General features: G+C 38.4%; 1 protein-coding gene across 1 annotated transcript; it reads left to right on the forward strand.

The window, feature by feature from the left end:
- The first annotated feature begins 6,665 nt into the window (after positions 1-6,665).
- Positions 6,666-21,920, forward strand: ssuh2rs1 (ssu-2 homolog, related sequence 1). The gene is given in 14 exon segments (XM_046871819.1): positions 6,666-6,885; positions 7,000-7,055; positions 14,804-14,884; positions 15,641-15,716; positions 16,685-16,814; positions 16,915-16,975; positions 17,182-17,303; positions 17,920-17,982; positions 18,082-18,164; positions 18,798-18,890; positions 19,778-19,883; positions 21,489-21,596; positions 21,718-21,775; positions 21,778-21,920. Coding segments are annotated over 14 exon segments (1,140 nt in total). The 5' UTR covers positions 6,666-6,862; the 3' UTR covers positions 21,858-21,920.
- The last annotated feature ends 1,842 nt before the right edge of the window (positions 21,921-23,762 follow it).

A 23,762-nucleotide genomic window follows, 5' to 3' on the forward strand; every position in this document is an offset into this window, starting at 1 on the left:
CAGTCAGAAGATGCACAAGGGATCCTACTTCTTCTTTTTTTATTGTCACGTCGTTACTTGATGTGGAAAAAATAAAATAAAAACCCATCATTGACTCCACAAGACGAGGACGCTGCTGGGATTGTGTTTGTCAGTTTGTGTGAGTGTGTGTGTTTATGTGACAACATTTCTGGCCTGTAGAGTGGAAAGCAGATGGAGAACAGCTTCTCTCTGCAGAGATCCGGTCTGGCCAAACCACAGGAACTGTTTCATCCTGAGAACATGGCTCACAGCTGACTTCATCCATTACACATGAGGAGACCCTGCACAATAACTGAGTTTATAATTAGAAAACATAGAAATAGAAGGAAATCTGTGCTTTATGATTACTGTTAGTATAAGTATTAGTTCATTTACATTATGGCATTCGGCAGACACCCTTATCCAGAGCAACTAACAATTGGCGCATTCATACAACTGAGCAATTATGGGGTGAAGGGCCTCACTCAGGGGGGCCCAGGAGTGGACGCTTGGTGTGGCTGGGATTTGAACTCATAACCTTCAGATGCAAAGTCCAATGTTTCAACCAATAAGCTACAAATTCCTCTTATTATGGAACTGAAAATTTCCAGTATAATGAATTGCTGTGTACACAACCATTAAAAATGTATTACCCCGTTTTTTGTTATAATACCTTCGAGATCATTCAACCACAAGGGCGTTAGTAAAGTCAGGACTAACTAAGGTAGTCAGTGTTCCAATTTATCCCAACGGTGTTCGATGGGATAAGTGTTTAGATCTCTGAGCAGGCCACTCATGATCTTCAACTCCAAAGCATATCTTTGGAGCATTGTCGTTCTGGAACAGGTTTAGGTCTCTTAGTTCTCCATGAAAGTTTTGGTACCATTGACCATTTGATACCATTGATACCAATAGATACTTAATGTAAAACGTACTTTATTGCAAGTCACCAATTCCATTATGACTTTAGTAAAAGTGTTCGAGTATAAATGAAATGAATACAATGAAAGTAAATAATTATAGATAACGTAAAAAAACAAAATATCCAGAGCTGACTGTGATTTGATGCAGCGCTCACTCTGGGGGGCGCTATTTTTATTCATATCCAACAAAAACTGTTTCTTGAAGTTTTTGAAATTAATTTGAGCTCTTTTTGGACCAAAAATGTTGCCAGCGGGGCTAAAAAGGTGCTCGCATGTGGGTAAAGGAGTGTTGAGCCTTATGATGATGATGATAATGATATCTTCAACAGAGGTGCAAAATGTAATTGGTGCTCGATCTCAATGTCCATTCAAATATAGTGGAGTAAAAAGTACACATTCTAAAACATAAATGTAGTTGAGTATAAAGTAAAAAATTGCTTATATCTTTAAAACTTAGTAAAACTACAGTAGAAATACTTACTCAAATACTTTACACCACTGCCACTGAGCTCCCACTTCCCCAATAACCTGTACTATTGTTCAAATTCAAGTTCGAGTTTATTTCTGTAGCGCTTTTAACAATGGACTCAAAAAGATGGGTCTCAAAGCAGCTTTACACAACTTAAGAATTAAAGTGAATGATGTGTGTTTATCGCTGATGAGCAGCCTGGGGTGACTGTGGCAAGGAAAAACTCCCTTAGATGTTATGAGGAAGAAACCTTGAGAGGAACCAGACTCAAAAGGGAAACCCATCCTCATTTGGGTGATATCAAGAGTGTGATTATAAATCTTTAAAAAATACAGAACACAGGAGAGTGAGAACCACGATGAGGACCAGAGTGTGAGTGTTAATGAATAATGTCTTTTCTACAGTCTTTTACAGTCAGGTGACGTTGTGAAACCAGGAGCTACTGAGCAACTGCAACTGCCTTTAAACAATCAAAGAGGTCCAATTTCCAAACTCTACATGAAGAGGGATCCAAATGGCGCTGGTACGTCTCTAGATGGTTCGGGATGTTTGCGGCATCTACTTCTTTAAAGGTCCATAATCTTCATGAGGTGGGACGTGACTGGGGCTGGAGCAACCTCAGAATGCCTCAGGATGGGGAGAGAAAGAGAAGCAGTGGAGAGGAATTAGCATAGCTGCTGTTCATGATATTAACAGCACAAGTTGATAATGTGCATGTGATCAGATGTTCTGGAGCACAAGGTTATGGTGTGAGAGTATGTTATGTGTAGAACTCGCTAAAAAGATACGTTTTTAATCTGCACTTAAACTGGGAGAGTGTGTCTGAGCCCTGAACACTGTCAGGAAGACTATTCCAAAGTTTAGGAGCTAAATGTGAGAATGATCTACCGCCTTTAGTGGACTTTGCTATTCTAGGAACTACTAGAAGTCCAGAGTTTTGAGATCTCAAATAGCGTGATGGATTGTAGCGTGTTAGGAAACTGGATACATGGGAGCAAAACCATTTAGTGTTTTGTAGGTAAGTAGCAGTAGTTTGTAGTGGATTTCAAACTTAACAGGTAGCCAGTGTAGGGATGAGAAGATTGGGGATATTTTCTCAACCTTGTAAAACCTCTTGCTGCTGCATTCTGAACTAACTGAAGCTTGTTTATTAATGATGCAAGACATCCACCTAGTAATGCATTACAATAGTCCAGTCTGGAGGACATGAACGCATGGATGAACTACTCCGCATCAGATATAGTCAACATGTTTCTTGTTTCTTAGCTTAGCAACATTTCTAAGGTGGAAGAAGCCTGTTTTTGTAATATGGTTAATATAATTTTCAAAAGTTGCTGTCTAAAATAACTGCCAGGTCTTACTGATGAAATAGTAGTTACAGTACATCCTTCGTAATGCAAGTTAACTTGCTAGAGATTCTGTGTATTGGTTCTTGGGCTGATGAGCAAATCTCTGTCGTATCAGAATTTCATAATAGAAAGTTATGCGTGTAATGTTTTAACACACTCAGTTAACCGAGCCAATCGAGATGTTTCGTCTTGTTTTGATGAGATATATAGCTGGGTATCATCAGCATAACAGTGGAAACTAATCCCATGCATTCTAATAATGTTTCCCAAAGGAAGTGTGTATATTGTGAAAAGCAGGGGTCCTAGAACTGAACCTTGTGGCACCCCATAATTTACTTGCGTTTGCTTGGATAGTTCTCCATTTAAATCTACAAAATTGTAACGATCGAACAGGTAGGATTTAAACCAGCTTAATGCCTGTCCCTGAATGCTGATGTAAATCTGTAAGCGATCTAGGAAAAAGTCATGATCTATTGTGTCAAATGCAGCACTAAGATCTAATAAAACTAACAGAGAAATTAAGCCTTGGTCTGAAGCTAAACACAGGTCATTTGTGTTTTTAACTCTTCAAAGATCTTGTTTTCTTGTAAGAAGGAGCAGAACTGGGCAGACACAATCTTTTCTAAAATCTTAGACATAAAGGAAAGATTTAAAATGGGTCTGAAATTGAATAATGATTTGGATCAAAATAAAATATCTTAATGATGAACTTTTTAACTGCCAACTTGAGGGTTTCAGGGACGAGATCTAAAGATAGTGAGGAGTTAATAATATTGAGAAGAGGCTCCCCAGCTGTCTGTTACACTTCCTTCAGTAGTTTAGTTGGAATGGGATCTAACAGACATGTTAATTTGGCTTTGGTGATTTTCACATGCTTTGATTGGATGATCAGAGATTTTTGAATTGGGTTTCTTGCTTTAGTAATGATGTTCATACAGCAGAAAAGAAAACACAAAAAATAAATGGTTCATGAAAAAGCTTAATTGTTTTGACATGTTTGGGCCGACCTTTCTTCATGATGTCCAGCTATTATTGAAAGGTCCGTCTTGTATATTTCCTTGTAAATGTATCTGCAACCAAATCAATATCTTCTCCTCTTGTTAAATGTAAATACAGCTCTCCACATAAATATATTCGAGCTTGTGCAGTTTGCTACAAATGCCGTGTGTGAGCTCTGACTAGGGCGCTCTCTAACCATCCAATCAAAGCATGTGAAAATGCTGAAGCCTGCTAGGCGCCAGTGCTGCCAACATGCAATCTGATTGGTTGAAAATACAGCTTAAATCTTGTGTATTTTACACCATAGGTGCCCGGAGTTACTGGTGATTCTGAAGGACCATGGCAGATTTTGACCCTGGCAACATGTGACATGATGGCTGCAATCTGATTGGTTAGGAGAGAATAAGACTACTGGGAATAACTTTATTCAATAATTTCCATGGACAAAAAATATATTAAAATGTAAGTCAGTGATTCTACAGATACCGGTCATTTTTTGGCTTGACAAATGTATGTATCCATGTGTGTATGAAGGAAGTCATATTAATAAGAAGATATTGTTTTATATGAGAAGACACATGGGACATGTGAACAGGACTTGCATTGAAAGATTCAAATCCGTTTTATTTAAATGATAACGTTTTTTTTTTTCAATTTACATGTAAATACAGTCAAGAAATCCCCCAACACCACACCTCTGTAACCTCCTTTGCAATAAAACAATATGAGGAAGAAACCTTTAAAGGAACCACACTCAAGAAAAACCTCACACTCGATTGTGTGATTATAAATCATTACAGTATTGTGGTTAAACCTCCCAGACATAATGAGTGTTTCATAATAATTGTTTTCCCGAGCAGACAAAAGTGTATGACAGTCTTACGTGCACAGGACGCTGAGGAAATCAAAGTGTGCATGTTGGGTGTGAGTGTTAAACAGAAAAAAACACACTGGTGATTAAACAGAGGAAGTGAGAGCTGTTCTGCTTTCAGCTGCACTTCACATACATGTCCTTTTATATTTAGACCTTAATAATGCAATATATGCACATGTACACTCTATTGTAAAAACTGATTGTTCCAGCAATATGTGGATCTTCTACAAACTGTTACCACAAAGCTTGAGACACACAATAGTTTCTACACTGCCTGGTCAAAGAAGTCACACAGTTGAATACACTTGTTATGAATCTACAATTACATACTGAATATACAGAGTGGAGAAGTTGAACTTTTTCCCTATAAACTTCTGCTTATTGAGTGAACCAGAGGCAAAACTGGCCAGAAAATGCTCCCTGAGCTTTTTCTTTAACTGATATGAAGAGAAAACGTTTCCATCCCAATCTGGGAGAATCCAGGTAGTGTGATTCTAAACATTTCTCTTCTTCACATATCCCAGCGATGTTAGGACAAAGCATTGGGTTAGCCATGATACAGCGCCCCTAGTGGACTGAGGGCCTTGTTTAGGGGCCCCAAGTGTGGCAGCTTTCTGATACCAGGGCTTGAACCCCGACCTTCCAATCAGTAACCCGGAGCTACTACCTCTTTAACAGCTGTACAATATGGTCCATAAGTGCAACTTAGCAAACAGGAAACTAATTCTGGTTCATTCTTATGGTGCTTGGAGTGTGTAGCTTGTGTGGTTACTCTGGATCAGAAGGTCACAAGTTCAAATCCCAGCACCACCAAGCTGCCACTGCTGGGCCCTTGAGCAAGGGTTTTAATTCTTAACTGCTCAGGGGTCTGGTAAAAGATGTAGGGCAAAACTGTTCATGGCAATTGCAGTCTGTAAGTTATTGTAGCAAAAATATATCAATAATATACAGAAGTATAATAAATAACAGGCACACGTACAACTCTCATTTAATTCTTGAACAGATTCTGAGTGTTCGGCTGTCAGTAAAGTGAATTACCATAGAATAAATGCACAGACTGTTGTCTCAACCATGAGCAGGAGCACCGGACTGCTATCACTGACACAACCACATTGTCTGAAAACACAAATAATCTATTCTGCTCCCTCTGTTAATGTAAAGTATCAGACAAGATGCTATTGTTCTCAATGTAGGACACATCCTGATGGCAAAGGAAAGACACAGGATTTGCTCATATTGAACCTATAATGCACAGTAATCATTCAGTATTTCATTCTTAATTGGTTGTTTGCCTCTGGAGTAGCATTTCCTCCTCATGTTTTGGGGGTGTCCTTTGTGGACTCCAGTCTTCTTCAGTCCAAAGACATGTGTTGTAGGATAATTGGCATCTCAAAATGAGCTATTTAAGAGTGAGTGTGTGTACAGATGAGTTAGCACCCAGTCCAGGGTGTTTTCCACCTTGTGTCCCGACTCCCCTGGGACAAGCTCAAGGCTGCCCCATGATGCTGTAGGATAAGTGGTACAAAAGATGGATAGAGATTTTATCCATCTATCTATCTATCTATCTATCTATCTATCTATCTATCTATCTATCTATCTATCTATCTATCTATATATATATATACATGAATTCATCATCTTATTTTAATTTAATTGTATGTAATTAAAGGGACTCATTTTCAGTCTTCACTTCAGTTTCCTTTATACCATTTTTGTCTGTGAAGAAGTGAAATGAAAGTGATACTAAAATGTTCTGTTTGTTCAAGAAACTGAACAAAGTAAAAAGAAAAAACACATTTATATAATATTATATTACTAAACAACAGCCCTGAGACATGTTTAATAAATAGGATGATAATTAGAATAAAAAACAAAACCAGTAAAATTTTATTGAATCTATATTTGGCAGCTCTTTTCCTGCATGCTTATTAACATGCAGATTTATTCACGAATCCCGCTTGCTGATTGGCTGTCACTGCTTACGCGTCACGGCGCGTTTTTTCCGTGTAGAGCACACATATCACGTTTGACTTTTATTCATGTAGTGTCTAGCGTGCATATCTTTATAATGTTAAGAATGATTTATTTTTAATAATAATCAATAAAAATTACTAATAAATCCGTTAGATTGCATGCGTCTGCACGTGACAGTTTGGTCACGTGCTTTAAAGGGGGAAGTAGGGAAGACTTTCACCTAGAGAACTTCGCCATCGCACCAGGGGGTTTTTGGTGAAACTTCTTGGACGTTATGGAGACCAGACCAGCCTTTAAGTAAGATCAGCTCAGGTCCCATTTTTTTCTGGGTAGTAATGTAAGAGGTGGAGATTTTTACAGTAATGTGATGACGATCATTAATTAATTAATTCTTGTTCTTCTTATTGAAAGTAATTATGGAGCCACGGGGGGCTTTAACAACCCAGGATTCACGCCTTCAGCTACAGGTAAAGATATTTACAATTTCCTGAGATGCATATATTTACTTGCTTTTACTCTCTATAATGGAATAGTGCGGCTTTTTTTTTTTTTCTGCGCATGTCTGCTTTATTACTTATCCAGACAGTGCGGTCATATGACATTTCTACCTTTACAACACTTGTTCTTGTGTTCCTCGTGATCTGTGTGCGTGATCTTCACCCTTAGTGGTGCAACAATTGCGCGGAAACGAGCTCGCGTCCAGTAAGTCGCACCTCAGCGACCAATAGGAAGAGCGGAAAGTTGTTGCGTCATTATATTTACATTTTATTTCATGTATACAATTAAGCGGTTGTGGGTTAAGGGTCTTTTTTTCAAGGGCCCAGGAGTGGCACAGTTAGTGATGGTGCTGAGATTTGAACTCACAACCTTCTGATCAGAAAGGCAACATCTGAATCACTGAGCTGCTTCTTCTTCCCAAGTTATTTGAACAATAAAACATTTATAAAAAAAACATGCATTTACTTCCCTTTGCTTGAACTCCGAGACCCAAACTTGCTCCAGTATGTGCACAAAGCCAGCTCCTTGAAGATATGCTTTATACGGGTTGGCGTGGAAGATCTTCTATAGAGTTCTGGCCTCAATTATCGTAAATGAACCTGACTTTTTAGCTGAATGAGCTCAAATCTGCATAAGCGCACACTCCAACATCTAGTGGAACATCTTCAAAACACACATATGACTCATGAGTGTCTACAAACGTTCATCTGGTTTAGGGGTGTTCACATTTTTCAGCTGTTTTTCTGGCGAGATTTTTTTTTTTTTACAAACTAAGTCAAAATTCTGTATATACATAATTCTCGTACTACTTGCGTTCTCGTCGTTCTCTTGTGCGAAGATTAGATTAGATTAGATTAGATTAGATTAGATTCAACTTTGTCATTACACATGTACAAGGCAACGAAATTCAGTTTGGGTCTAACCAGAAGTGCAATAGCAGCAATTGCAGGATATACAGTATTTACATGAGTTACATTAATTAAATTAAATGGTATTTATAGGAGTAATTTACAGATGTGTATGTACTATGAACATAATATACAGATGTTATTACTATAAACAGAAATTTACAGAAGGCTATGTGCTATAAACATAATATATAGCTATGACTATAAACAGAAATCAGGTGGATATACAGTTAGTGTTTTAGTGCAAGATGTGTGGTTTTGTCTGTTTTTATATAGTGTTTTTGTTTTATTTCGCCATATAAATTTAGCATCGTGTGTCCCGAGAAGTGTAGTGACAACTCTGGAAAGAAGGTTGTAAAAAGAATAACCATTGAAATAATAAATAAGTGGTAGAAAAGCACGAACGTGGTGTTCGCACGAGATCTTTGTCTGCAATATGGCATGTCTGGTTAAACAGTAAGTACAATCATGAAGAACAAAATATTGATTTCTGTGTTTATAATGTGTTACTTTTTATGGTTAAACTTTGTTACAGGTATATTTGTGTGTTAAATTAGGCATGAAATATTTTTAAGGGCTGAAATAAGAGATCGCCTGAAGTCTGGGAACGGATTCATTGCTTTTATATGAATTCTTATGGGAAAATTTGTGTGTGTGTGTGTGTGTGTGTGTGTGTGTGTGTGTGTGTGTGTGTGTGTGTGTGTGTGTGTGTGTGTGTGTGTAGAGTACAAATACTTCGTTACTGTACTTAAGTAGATTTTTCTGGTATCAGTACTTTACTCCACTATTTATTTTTCAGACTTTTTACTTTTACTCATTACATTTTTTACACAAATATCTGTACTTTTTACTTCTTACATTTTCAAAACCCGGCTCGTTACTTTAGTTTTAATCCATTGATTTGGTGAAATATAAAATTTTTATTTTCACTGCGCCGAACAACCGATTTCCTGTTACTGCGCGTCTTTTTCAATCCGCTGCTGTATAAAGTCCTGACTCTCACTCTTTACAAAGATAAGAATCAGCAGGCAGAAGGCAGTAAGAAGTTTGGGGTTCATGTGGATGAGACAGAGGGAGTCAGTGATGAGAACATGACTGAGAACAGAGACATTCATGATCATCATCATCTTTTCTCTGCTTGTGTTCTATATGTGGATCTTCAGCCTGGACACATTCATTCGGTAACAACATTTTTAATTAGTTTTGTATGTATATATGTATGTGTGTATATATATATATATATATATATATATATATATATATATATATATATATATATATATATGGCTATATATATATATGGCCGTCAAAATTCAAATTATTTTAAACAGCACTAAATGTTATTAACCCGCTATCAATTCAGCGTGCATTTCTGTTTTTACCATTAAAAAAAAAAAAAAAATTTATACATAAATAAATAATTAAATATGAAAAAGGCGAAATTAAAACCTCCAGCAAAACATACATTTATTGACGTTTACTTCTTTACTTAGATATAAAATAAATAAATAAACTCCACCGAAAAATAATTTTAATCAGTAAACTTTTGTTTTATTTCTGCGCCAAGTCTCAAATCAAACACCAAATCCGCCATGTTTTACACAATTAATCCTCTAGGGTGGCGTTTTTGGGGTTTTTCCCTCATAATGGTGACACGAACATAAATGACTGTCTCTATTGATCGTAGAGATAAAAACAAAACATCATTCAAATCTGTAAAATGTCTTTAATTATAAAAATAAAAGCTTCTTGACTTGACTTGAAGAGGTGCAGTTTCTCCGGTATCACCTCATTAACTGTCCGTGTGGAAACATAGCAAAGGCTCTTAATGATGTCCACACGTCTCTGCACTGTTATAGCCTTTATATTTAATCACTGTACATATGCTTACATATATATCACATGCTGTAAATATGATACATATTTATCTGCACTATTTGCACGATTGCTACTTTTTGCACTTCTGGTCGATGCCAAACTGCATTTCGTTGCTGCGTACCTGTACTATGCAATGACAATAAAGTTTATCTATCTATCTATCTATCTATCTATCTATCTATCTATCTATCTATCTATCTATCTATCTATCTATCTATCTATCTATCTATCTATCTATCTATCTATCTATCTATCATTAATATGATGTGAGGTCCAGTTAACAGCTAAAACAGGTAGAAGTAATAACTACTTTTTACTTAAGTACATGTCAGAGCCAAGACTTCTTTACTTTCACTTAAGTAAAAAAGTATAATCAGTACTTCAACTTTTACCCGAGTATTTTAAAACATGAGTATCTGTACTTCTACTTAAGTAAAGGATGTGTACTTTTGCCACCTGTGTGTGTGTGTGTATATATATATATATATATATATATATATATATATATATATATATATATATATATATATATATATATATATATATATATACACACACACAGGTGGCAAGTCTAAATCTAAATATCCCACTCACTGTATATATATATATATATATATATATATATATATATATATATATATATATATATATATATATATATATATACAGTGAGTGGGATATTTTAGATGCAGGAAAAAGGGGCGATTTGAGCGAGTTTGTCGAATTGTGACGTCTAGACGTCTGGGTCAGATCGTCTCTCCAAAACTGAAGCTCTTGTGAGATGTTCCTGGTCTGCAGTAAAAATAAGACAGAATTGTATCTCAATTTCTTCTTTATTTGTGACCACATATGGGGTTTAGATGTTCCAGATTAAGCACTTAGACGCTTTCACTCACTCACTCACACACACACAGTTTCCACCACATCAAGGAGCACAGAAATGTCTACACATTTCCCCTAATCCAACCACAAACATTTCAAAACGGTGTTACGCTTCACTATTCTTATCCAGTGCTTGTGTGCGTGAGATCTTGGCTTTGATCTGCTGATCTGTTAATCACTAGTGAACGATTTGTTAAGTTTGAACGAGTAAGAACGAGTCGTCTCGAATAGTGATTAGTTCATTTTTTTTTTCTGGACGCGCATGCGCAAAGCATCGCAATATTTGCATAGGTTAAGTAGAGGAAGCAGAATTGAGTAATTCACGTCTTGACTCTTCTAGTCCGAGTTATTCATTATTTTATCACGTGACTCCCATAGACGCAACGCACTGCATTACACAGAAAACAGAATCGAGTTCATCTCACGAGTCGTTCATGTTTTTGTCACGTGACTCCCATAGACGCTGTGTAGTTGTGTATACATATAAAAAATTGTTGAAACTATAGTCAAAGTTGGTGTATGGGGAAATGTGTGTATGGAGAAATCACATCTGCCGAGCTATCTGAGGCATCTGGTATTTCTGCTTGCCAACCTGCACTAAAGACTCCTAATGTTAAAGCTTTGGCCTTTTATTTATTTTATTTATTTGATTTGTTAAATGTTAAACATTGCATAATGCATAAAAATAAGCATTTGAATAAAAAAAAATGCTTACCAGCACACAAACCATTCATAATTGCTAAATTAGGCTGAAATCGAAGGTTCCAAATGATACTACATTAAGAGCCAGTTGGGAGTCATTTGAGGGAGCCATAAGAACCGGCTCTTCTAAAGGAGTCGAATCTTTTGAAAAGAGCCGGACCTCCTATCACTACTGCAGTTCGGACACGGATAAGGAGCTCGGGAGATCACAACAACAATCTGGTTTTATTGAACATCTGGAGGTAAAACTCATTCTCCCTCTCTCTCTTTCTCTCTGCGATTCCGAATCACTGTTCTCGCGATATTATCAAAAGATCTTATTTAAAGTTGCAGCACATTTTATTTATAACCTTATTTTTTAACCCCTACAATTAAAGACTCAAAAGAGAACCCAGTTCCAGTAAAGTCCTCTTTAGATCTCAGACCCCTTCGTGTTCACACCTCAACCTCATAAGAACTCAGAACCCAGAATTCTGTGCAGCAATGGATTTTGGGTATTTAAAATGGCACAAGGGTTTGCATCCAAAATTTCATTCAAATTGTCCGTTTACAGGAATCCTTGGTTTCAGCAGACTCCTGCTTCTTCATAAGACCACGTGAATCACAAATTACAGGGATGCACCGAAAATATTCGGCCGAAACAACACGACAGAACCACAATTTTAATGACGTAATAAAAAAGCGCCGCCAGCACACGGTTATCTGGATAAGAGCAACATGTCTGCGATAGCGATTTGTAAAACATGTAATGCTGAAATTTCAAAAGGGGGTGTATCTGCAAAGAGTTTCTCCACATGCAATCCAAACATCCCGATTGCCATTCTAAATATGAGAAGAACGCGGCGCAGAAAAGTAGTCAATCTGAGCATGCGCACTTCGTCTGTAGAGGATGGTCTTTGAAAAGGCAGGAATGTTTTCCAGTGATGGTGCCAAGGCAAAAGGCATAACACAAAGAAATTATGGAATTTATTGCCTTAGATCAGTGATCTCCAGTGGATCGACGGGTTGATCTTTAAAACATTTCCCGTGGATCCCGAAAATAATAATTATTATAATATATGATTATTTATTACACATTACTTAATTGACGTAATCTTTTCTTTTGGTGTTTCGGTTTTGGCCTTGGTTTCCTCGTTTTTGGTTTTTGGTTTCGGCCAAGAATTTTCATTTCGGTGTATCCCTAAAATATTATCGTTGGTGTGGCCCTCTGACACAATTCAGGTTTCTCATGTGGCCCCTAATTGCCCACCCCTGTTTTAAGGGGTCTGAGATCACTTGGTTTGTTCACATATACACACTGAACCGCTCCGAGAGCGTTTGGAGGGCTCAATCGAACTAGATGTGAAAACACCCTAAATAAGAATCCAGTTAGCAATGTGAATTATTTTTCGATATAAACATACACACAGTTACCCGGACATGCACGTGCAATACACTGCTTCCCCTCCCTGCGTTACCATAGCAACGATCCAAACAATGACCGTTCCTAGCCCTCCCCAAACACACACGATAAAGCTCATCTCCGTTGCATGATCACGACCACGAGAAGTTGTGTACCTCTTCTCAGACTCAACCAGATCATAACACATGGATAAAAACGGTACATCAGATAATTCCACTCTCATCTCTTTTTAGCTTTTAGAAATATTTTAACTGTTCTGTTTTAACTAAACTTTAAAAAGTTTGTTATTTAGTTTTGACAGCTCAATGCTTTAAAAAAGAAACATATCATGTTTCATTGGTGACAGAAGATTCCAGAGCAAGAGAAAGTGTGTGGGGTTTAAAGTGATTTTTCTTAGCACTTTTCTCCACTCTGGAGGAGGGAAGATCTTGGAGGTTGGGCAGTGGGGCACCTATAATCCTCTCAGCAGTCCTGACCGTCAGCTGTAGCCTCCTGATGTCTGAGTGGCATCTAAGAATTTTTTTGAATGCAATCTACCGATCGTGTTGGACATATTGGGCACCTCTGTTCTAGATAGTGTATGTGAAACAAATCTGGAAGGTCTCTTCTATATACATTAAAATCATATCGGGCTTAAGCTCTGAATCATTCATCCTCTCCACTTTTCTAAACACAACACTAATGAGGAAGTGGTAGCTCACTGGTAACGGCTTTGGGCTACTGATAGGAAGGTCAGGGGTTCAAGCCCCAGTATTGCCAACCTGCCACTCTTGGGTCTTGGAGCAAAGATTTTACTCCTCTAGCTATATGATGGCTTTGACCCCAGCTTCCTAATATTGTTTTGATTTATAATAAGAATTTCAGTGTGCTAAAATGCAAAATTTTTTTTTTGTCTTGTTCATTTTCCTGCTGATAAACTGCTGATAGTGTAAAATAGTTGGAATTGTAGTGTGGGGTGAGGTGTACAGGTTTACAGGTGGCGTATATAATATATATATATACTGGATATTATATCTCAGGTACTGATTTAGGTGAGAAGGTGAGGAGGCCTGGGGTGCAGTCAGTGTTCACCTTGAGAGTATCGGATTGAGAGTAACTCTTTTTTGACATCATTGGACACTTCAACCAATAAACAAGCAGAGAAACTCAGGACAGTCTTCTACAGAACCATACACTGTACGGCACATGTACTCGCTAAATGGGATACGGCGAACTGTATTTGTACGACTTTACACAACATTCCCTTCGCTACATTCTTGCTAATGTTTATTTCTGGAGGATGATTTACGGCTTAAACAAACATTTTTGGGGTGGCGTCTGTTTATCGTGGTTTTTCAGCGGATTACTGTATATACACATATCCGTCATGACTGTTTAATGACTCCTCTCCATCACTGCAGGTTTCTTGGTGGTAAATAGAAAAGGGTGTAATATTTTGGATTAAATGGGGGAAAAAAGCTCCATAGATATGCAAATTAGGCTGCAAGGTTGTAGTCATGTTTCCGCCTGTGGTGACCTTGAACTCTGAAAAGACGTGGGCGCACAAGCTTGCATTCTTCACTACCGCGTGATCCCATTCCTTCACTTCCTTCACTCTGTGATAAATCACGCTGAGTTAGTTGTTTAGGGTTTAAAACCATCCTTTTGGGATTTGACGGTAAGTGTTCAGATTCTGAAGCGTTGTTGTATTTATGCGTTTTATTGTTTCTGTGAAGTGAGGTGTGTGTGTGTGTGTGTGTGAGTGAAACATTAAATAACTTCCACTCCTAGTTTCCACTCCTAGTCCCCCCTCCTTTTCCATCCAATGGCATGTTAAATATAATGTTTTGGTGTAAAATGTTGTATTTTTCATGATAATAGTTAAATGTGTATACGTGCTATGCGACACACCCAGTTTTTTTCTTTCAGATGCTTTGTTGATTTTTTTGCTTTGTTTTTCTTGCAGGCATGTCTGCTCCCTCAGCGCCCCCTGCTGGATTTTATGACTCAGTGCCCGGGTATGAGGGGACGTTGGCTGGTGGAGGAGGTAAAAAAAAAAAAACCTTTTTATGAGGGGGAAAAAAAGAATAAATGAGATTCATGTTACTTAAACACATTACAAATTATGTGGTCATGATAATTAAAAAATACTGTCTTATAGTCTTTGTGCATAGAGGAAATATTCTGTACATGATTTTGTATTATTTTGTATGTCATTTCTCTCTCTCACACACACACACACACACACACACACACGTGGTAGCTTAGTGGTTATGGCATTCAACTTAGGCTCTGAAGGTCATGAGTTCAAATCCCAGCCACATCAAGCTGCCACTTTTTGGGCCCCTGAGCAAGGCCCTTAACCCTATATCTGCTCTGTTGTTTAAATCTGATCATTGTAAGTCACTCTGGATAAGGGGGCGTCTTCCAAATGCCATAAATGTACTGATGTTCTCACTCTGATTTTATTCTCCTGCATAACTGAAACATTTTATTGGTCTAAAAAGCGAGGAGCGTTCAAAATATTCCTATTGGAGATGCATTTTTTATTTAAACTACTATAAAGTATATGAAGTATAACAACCTGTTCTACAATAGAGATGTTAATTACGCACCAGTTGTAAATCCGATCCACACAGGAAGACGTCTTTTGGCACACTGACTTTTAAAGGTCTGTGCTCCCTGTGACTGTGCGTGTTACAAAACTTGTCTGGTAACTTTTTTTGATACCACCTCATTTTTATTTTATTAAAAATTTTTATTCGACTTTCTGCTTTTCTTCGTCCGTTTCTGGATTTTGCAGGAGGGTTTCTTCCTCCCCCAATGCCCTCAGCGCCCCTGCCTGCACCGGAAAACCTTCCTGCTCAGCCCAACTGGAAGTAAGCGCCTTCTCTTTTCTGTGTTAATTCTTAAATATTTCTTAATAATGACCGCATGCAAGATTTCGAACGAACCTAAGGGATGAAACCTGCCAATATTCTGATATTTACACTCGCGTCTGCAACACGTCAGTCATATACCGTATTTTTCGGACTATAAGCCGCTACTTTTGAACCCCGCGGCTTAAACAACAAAGCGGCTTATTTATGAATTTTTCCTGGGTTTTTCCCGGTTTTACAAACTTTAAGCCAAAAAAACTGAACCCCATAACATTAGACCAATGAAATTTCCGAATGGAAACGAAAAAACACACCTCACCTGTGTTCTAAGCTGCACGGCATCGGGAGAAAAAACTTCCACCGGTGTTGATTTTTAAATGCACGACGATGCCAAACGATAAACTCCCGAGAGAAATAGTTGTGAAAGGAAGGAGGAAGACAGTGAACAATGACTTTCTTGGTCGGCTACTGTTTAGATAAAAGCCGTTGTAACGCGTTGAGTCTGGGTGAAGGGAGCGCTCGCTAACTCCAGTTGCAACAGAAATCATATAAGCACAGACAGGTTTCCAAAACTCGTGCTTTTTTATTATTCTTGGCAACAGCGTTACGGGTTAGTCAAAGAAACTTAGAAATGAGCATCAGAAAATAATAAGGACATATTCCTCGGCCTTGCACACATGCAGTAATACTGGAAAAATTTGGCAGCCTATTCATAAAATACTGCTATGCTCTTAAAGGAGCCACAACATATTTCACCCATCTTTCATTAAAGCCTGTGTAAAGTTCATTAGTTTCAGGGTAGACACCTGCGGCTTATAGATTGCTGAATTTCAAGCAATATTTGACTCCTTGTGCTCGCTGACTGCATGAGTAACGTTATATGGTGGGCGATTTATTGCGATATTTCTTATTAAAAAGCGTATGTCATTTTCCATTGATTTACCCAGTGTTCATTGTCCGTTTTCCAGTATAACCTCCATTTCAGAGGAAGTTGCACGCGAGGCTTTCGCGAGCTACATATCCAGTAAATGCTGTTACAGCTCTGCGCCAGTGAAAGAAGGAGTCATCACTGGCCTGGATCCCTTTAACACCTACAGGGTGAGAGCCAATTATGATTGAAACGAAACTTCTTGCATGTTGATGATGATTTGAAGTCTCCTGACTTTTGCTTGATTCTCCTGCTGATCCTTGGTCATAGTACCGCTTGGAGACTTTCGCCGAGACGAGATCGACCGAATGGAATCAAGAGCCGTACACAGGTACGGTGCCATCTCAAGTGCTGTCTGCCCTCTTCTGCATACATTAGCTCACATACCCCTGCAATTAGCAAGTGTTCCTCTGATCACCAGGGGAGAGATTATATTTCTCCCACCCAGAGAGCACATCCAACATTGATTTTAATAGCTTCTAGCCATGGACTGCTGCGGCATCGTCAGAAATCTGTGTTTCTGTGTGTTGTGTCCAGGCCAGCATGTGGACGCGTTTACCCAGCCTGCCCCAGCGCCATGGGCTGTCGCAGCCCAACCACCCGCTTTCTTCCAGGACCAAACGCAGACCCTCCGAGTGCCATATACATCCTCAGTCAAGGTAGAGGAATCAGAAACTGACTTAAACTTTGTTCCAAATTTACAGTTAAAATCCTGCCACTGTCCAGAACATATCAATGTCCCATCACTGAGACCCACCACTGTCCCTCTCTCATTATTAGCATTTACTCCTGTCCAAAACCAATCACCCAGACCTACCAGTGTCCCAGATTCACTCTCAGACCCACCACTGTCCCAGTCTCATTATAGACTAATGTTTCTGCCCCAGTGTGTGTTTCACATCATGGGAATTAGGATTCTGATTGTTTATCTAATGCAGTTGCACTGTTTGTACACCAGATGTCGCTATAACGCAATGAGTGACATGGTGAACCGCTAGTATATTTAGTTTTTACGATATTAAACCTCATGTAAATCTATTCCTAAAACTAAAACCGTAAGTGTATTATTTCGTGTTTATATAACATAGCACTCTCCCCAACTCTTCATTAGAGACCTACCACCATCTTTTTTTCTGTCCAGAAAGGTTTCCAAGATGCTTTGCCAAGAATTTTATGCATTGCAATTTATCCCATCACCAGTTGGCCTGATGGTTTTAAAATAAAGATGGTGTGTATATTTTACTAAGAGTTTTATACTTTTTTGATTCTCCATAGCCATGTCATGCCTGTATGGGCATGGGGATGAAGCCGTGCAAGGATTGTGCAGGCTGTGGGAATGTGAGTCATCTTGCAAAAGTTTCCTCCGTATGCATTACTCTATATTTTCTCTCCACTGACGCTGTGAATGACGTGTTTTAAATGTATTTCTTTGTACAGAAAGTCTGCTGGGTGTGTAACGGTTCCGGGTTTCGCAATGGAAATGAGCACTGCTCGCACTGTAACGGCTGCGGGAGAGAAAAGTAAGTTCTGTAACTATTATGTACACGCTTCAATCAGACCTAATACTGTCCCAGACGCTTCAATCAGACCTAATACCGTCCCAGACGCTTCAATCAGACCTAATACCGTCCCAGACGTTCAGACCTAATACTGTCCCAGACGCTTCAATCAGACCTAATACCGTCCCAGACGTTCAGACCTAATACTGTCCCAGACGCTTCAATCAGACCTAATACTGTCCCAGACGCTTCAATCAGACCTAATACCGTCCCGCACGCTTCAATCAGACCTAATACCGTCCCAGACGCTTCAATCAGACCTAATACCGTCCCAGACGCTTCAATCAGACCTAATACCGTCCCAGACGCTTCACTCAGACCTAATACCGTCCCGCACGCTTCAATCAGACCTAATACCGTCCCAGACGCTTCAATCAGACCTAATACCGTCCCAGACGCTTCAGTCAGACCTGATACCGTCCCGCACGCTTCACTCGGACCTGATACCGTCCCGCACGCTTCACTCGGACCTGATACCGTCCCGCACGAGTCACTCGGACCCGATACTGTCCCGCACGAGTCACTCAGATCTACTAATGGTCTTTTGTTTTATCTGTTCTGTGTGTGTGTGTGTGTGTGTGTGTGCGCACACAGCTGTACCTGGTGCCATGGACAAGGCTCCCGTGATTGTGACATATGTCGAGGGAAGAGACAGCTCCTCGTCTTCATCACACTCAAGATCCAGTGGTGAGATCTCCAGCATTCTTCTTCATTTTAATAGACTAGATATGCATTTCTAAATAGAGCAGGTGAGATGGTGATTTAGGGTTTTCAGGACATCGTCAGCACATCAGAATCTACTTTCATTTAACTTTACATTGCCAGAAAGAAAAAAAAAAACAATATTTGATATTTTTTAAATAATAATTGTGATATAGAAGTTGGTGAATCTGATTAGAGAATTAGTTTTGTACAGTGAATAGAAATTTTATAATTTGACTTTTGTTTTGAAACATTTTTGTAGAACATGATTATAAATACATAAGGCATAATCCAAGGGCAAAATTAATGGACATTTTGTCAAATAATCACATCTGTCCAAAACTCATAACTGCGACTGACCACTGTCCAAATCTCAACCCTGAGACATTTTTCTGTCAAAAACTCTACCCATGACAATTACGGATCTAAAACACAGAAGGCAGACCTTTTTATGTAAAAAAAAAAAAAAAAATCAGTAGTAAGATCTACCACTGTCCCAAACTCCACCCTGAGCCCTTCTTTCTATCCAAAACCCAACACTGAGATTTACTTAATCTATTAGACACTGTGTTATCACATTTCCTCTATTTGCAAGACTTTTCCAGTTTTCCATTTTCTAAAAATGACTTCATAAAGTTCTAGGAATGATTCTGCGAACCATTTATGGTATTTGACAGACGCACAAATCCAGAGCGACTTCCAATTAACTCCTTTACAACTAAACAGTATCAGAAGTCCAACATCTTACCCAATGAGCTACAGCAGCACTTCCCAGACTATTTCACAGTAATCTCTTTTCTAGCAGCAGTTCCATACGACGTTTACAATGACGACCGAAGTGTGAGCTCTGACCATCTTCTGCTCTTTTCCAGGACTACTTATAAAACCGATTATGTGGTCGAGCAGATGAGCGGTCTGAAATCAGAGAATCTCAGTAAGGTCTCGGGAAGGGTGATGTTCAAGGACTCCCAGTACATGGTAATAAAAAAAATCAAGACACACACAAACACACACACACATGCGATAAAAATGCCTATTTCAGTTTTTCTCAGTTGCTTTGGTTACTTGTTTAACCGCCACATCATTTAGTCACATGTGCTCATCATAAAAACGTTTCTTGGTGCTTTGATCCAATTGCAAATGCTTTTGTGGATTCATTAGTGGCAGAACTGACCTACATTTCCAACCTAAATTCTAATATTTGTTCCATGAAATTGTATTAATTTATTTCCAACAGTTTATTATCTTCATTTTGTAGCATTTCCCTTTACTGCACTGCTTCAGTACGTGTATGTGGACGTTAGATTTTTTGTCCAATCAGATTTCAGCCTCTATGTGCTGCATGTCAATCTAATCTGCCCAGAGCCTTCACAATCAGTACTGCTGGACTTTTTACCACAGTCTCCTTAATAAATAGCTCTGTTTCTTTAACCAATCAGATTTCAAATTCTCCTCACAGAATAGCGTCAGCATTTTTCCGTCCTCTGATTGGTTGGTCAGAGGGAAACTGTTACAGCCAAGTTTGACTGGTAAAACACGTGTGTAGCTCTGCACACATTAATACATCTGAGTTAGACTTTTTCACACCTACGGAGGAAGAGAAATTGATTTGGACTCGGACATACTTAAAAGTACATTTAGAAGAAAATCTAGACATCGTCAGGAGGTCGGCCAACCCTGAAGCTAGCTAGCGTGTCTCAGCCCGGAAAAGGGTTTCTTCTCCACTTCCAGACTAGTAAATAAGAGCGGTACCACTGGATTACAGCCACTGGGGGGCGCTGCACATTGTCACCATCTCTGGTAAATAGGTTGTATTTTATTACAATTTTTAATGTTTTTGTCATGTTATTAGACAAATATTGATTCTGAATTGCTCCAGATGTTGTAGGTGCACAGCTGCGGTTGTAGTGTAGAGGTTTGGAGTCTTAACTGGGTTTTTTACTTTAGTAAAATGGTTTTCACCTTCATATGTGAAATGTCTCTCTCTCTCTGTAATGCCACGTGTTGTTATATTGCGATTTTGTACAGTATTGATGGTTTCTATAACCGTGACGTGATAGTGGTGGGATTAAGAGGTGGATTAAGTCTGGTACGTCCTAACTGAAGGCCCGGGTACCAAATGCACGGCCCGCCACTGAGATTTATTAAATGGATTGTGTACGAGTGTCTGCTGTTTCCTGCAGTATCAGTTGTTTAGGTTCATGTTGATCAAAATATATTATACTGATTTCACTTTTCGATGATTGTGTTTGTGAACAATGACGAGGGGGCTTTTCATTCTGATGGGAATGAGATGTTCATTGACACAAATACTCACTTTTGAGAGATGAACTGAGGATTTTGAGAAAAGTTCAGGCTTTTGCAAGAATTGTAATGTATTGTGCTGTTTGTACAAATTGCCTTGAGAAACGCACTTGCAAATATTAAGGATGATTCGAGAAAACGCTCCAAAGCAACTGAGGAAAAAATGTAAAAGTGTACATGATGTACAAACTGACTTAGTTGATTGTGTGTGTGTGTGTGTGTGTGTGTGTGTGTGTGTGTGTGTGTGTGTGTGTGTGTGTGTGTGTGTGTGTGTTACAGCTTTACCCAGTGATGGGTTGCCCTGACCCGTCATTGAGCCAAGCGTCTGAGCGTTTAATACGAGAACACCAAAGCAACTATTTCCAGACGTCTCGTGTACTGCAGCAGGTAATGTTCCTACTGATATCATTGCTAGAATCAGGAGAAACTCGAGCACCATCTCCATTCAGTTTTATTCACATACCGCCGTTTGGTCTGATTATGATAATACATTTTTCCCCCCCTGCAGCGTCACACCATCGAGCTGATCCCAGTCACCCGTGTGAACTACGCTTGGAAAGGAAAACCCACATGTACTACGTGTTTGGGAACGAGAACTCCGTGTACACCGACAGCTACCCGGCTACATGCTGCTGCTCGGTCATGTAATCCTATAGTTCATCGTTTTTATCGTTTGGAGTTTCACATAAAACCCAACCGAGATCACTTTTATACTGTTGTAACCGTTATCCGTGTTTTTAATATGTAAGTACTAACAAAAAACCTGATTCAGATTTTATATATATATATATACATACACACAACCCTAATTCCAAAAAAAGGTGTAAAAATGTAAATAAAAACAATGCAAATCTCATGAACTAATCTTTTATTTACAATGCAACAAAACAAATGTTGGAACTGAGGGAATTACACATTTTAAGGAAAAAAAATACGGTTATTTTGAATTTGGCTGCAACCCGTCTAGACGTCTAGACGTGGCGAAAAAAATTCTTCACAGGACAAGAGTCTCTCAGAAGTCAAATCGGGCAGAGATTTACTGATCTGTGGAAGATTGTGTGGAACAATTTCAGAATGATGTTCCTCCACAACAAATTGCGAAACGGTTGAAAATTATATTATTTACAGAAAATGATATCTAAAGTATCGAGAAAGTTTGAGGGATGAGGGCGAAAATCAGCCGTGATCTTCGGGCATGGGCTCATTAACATCTCCAGCGATTATTGTGAGATTCCCAAATCGATGCATTCTGTTTTTATTTACATTTTGCACAGCATCCCTTTTTTATATATATATATATATATATATATATATATATATATATTATATTATATTACTGTATATAATTATGCTGTATGGGCAAAATTCTGTGGACAACTAAACATAAAATGATGCTTTTCAAACATCCTGTTCTGGTGCAGTGAGTGTGAAAAGGTGGAGGTCAGAGCTCCATATCATGTACAATGCTAGAACATTATCCAAAGACGACCTGTGCAACTGTACACCTCCAAATTTGTGGTAACAGTTTGGGGAAGAACCACTTATGGCTAGAAAGTTAGGTGTCCCAATACTTTTGTCTATTTAGTGTATTCTTTATTTAAGCTTGGGTTTTATTTAGTGTCCTGAGCTTTCACAAGATTTGAATATAAACCATATAGAGCTCACATTATTTCCATTATTATACACACACACACACACACACACTACAAACTGCATATTACTGCTTTAAGTCCCACTCCTGTATTAAGGCCTAAGTTATGTACTACTTTGACATTGTATTTAGTAACAGCATATGTGTGATATCATTTGGGACAAAAACCTCCAATCTGTTACTTATGTTTTGTTGTTGGTTTTTTCTCCTAAGATGAAAATCTGATAGTAATGAAAAATCTGCTTTGTTTTGTAATGAGTCTGAAGAAGCTCTGCCATGATTTTTCTACAGTATCTTGAGCCGTCATTGTTTTTCTTTTTCCAGATGATTACTTCTTTCTAAAAAAAAAAACAGAATAAACACATTTGTATTATAAAAGCGTTGTCGTTATTTGGGCATTTATCAAGGGAACAACATTTTTAATAAATGCCACCATAATGGCATTTAATTTTCTACATTGTAACTGTAAGATAACTCTGCAAATCCTACAATTTGCTTCTGGAAAATCTTCTAGTACAGTTGCACTTTTTTGTTAACCAAATGTTCATTTTGTAAGCCTTTCAGTTCATTTCCAACATGAATAAGTGTGAATGCAATTTGCATGCTGTTCATCGCCATGACGACTAAACAGCACTAATGCTAGAAAATAGCTCAAAATGATTAAATATCTCATATTTATTATACTCCATTTGATGCAGTTCTCAGTCCCAGAACGGGGCAAGACTTTTATTCAACAAAAGCTGGTTGTCAAAGTTTTTGGATTTTAGCTTTTTTTGGTCTGAAAATGCAGCCAGCAATGAGAATGTAATGGGTAACTCTCAATTCTATTTAAATATAGTGGAGTTAAAAGTACATCTATTGGATCATAAATGTACTTGAGTCGAGAGTAAAAGCTGCTAAAT

The sequence above is a fragment of the Silurus meridionalis genome, chromosome 17 (genome assembly GCF_014805685.1).
Source record: "Silurus meridionalis isolate SWU-2019-XX chromosome 17, ASM1480568v1, whole genome shotgun sequence".
Lineage (NCBI taxonomy): Eukaryota > Metazoa > Chordata > Actinopteri > Siluriformes > Siluridae > Silurus > Silurus meridionalis.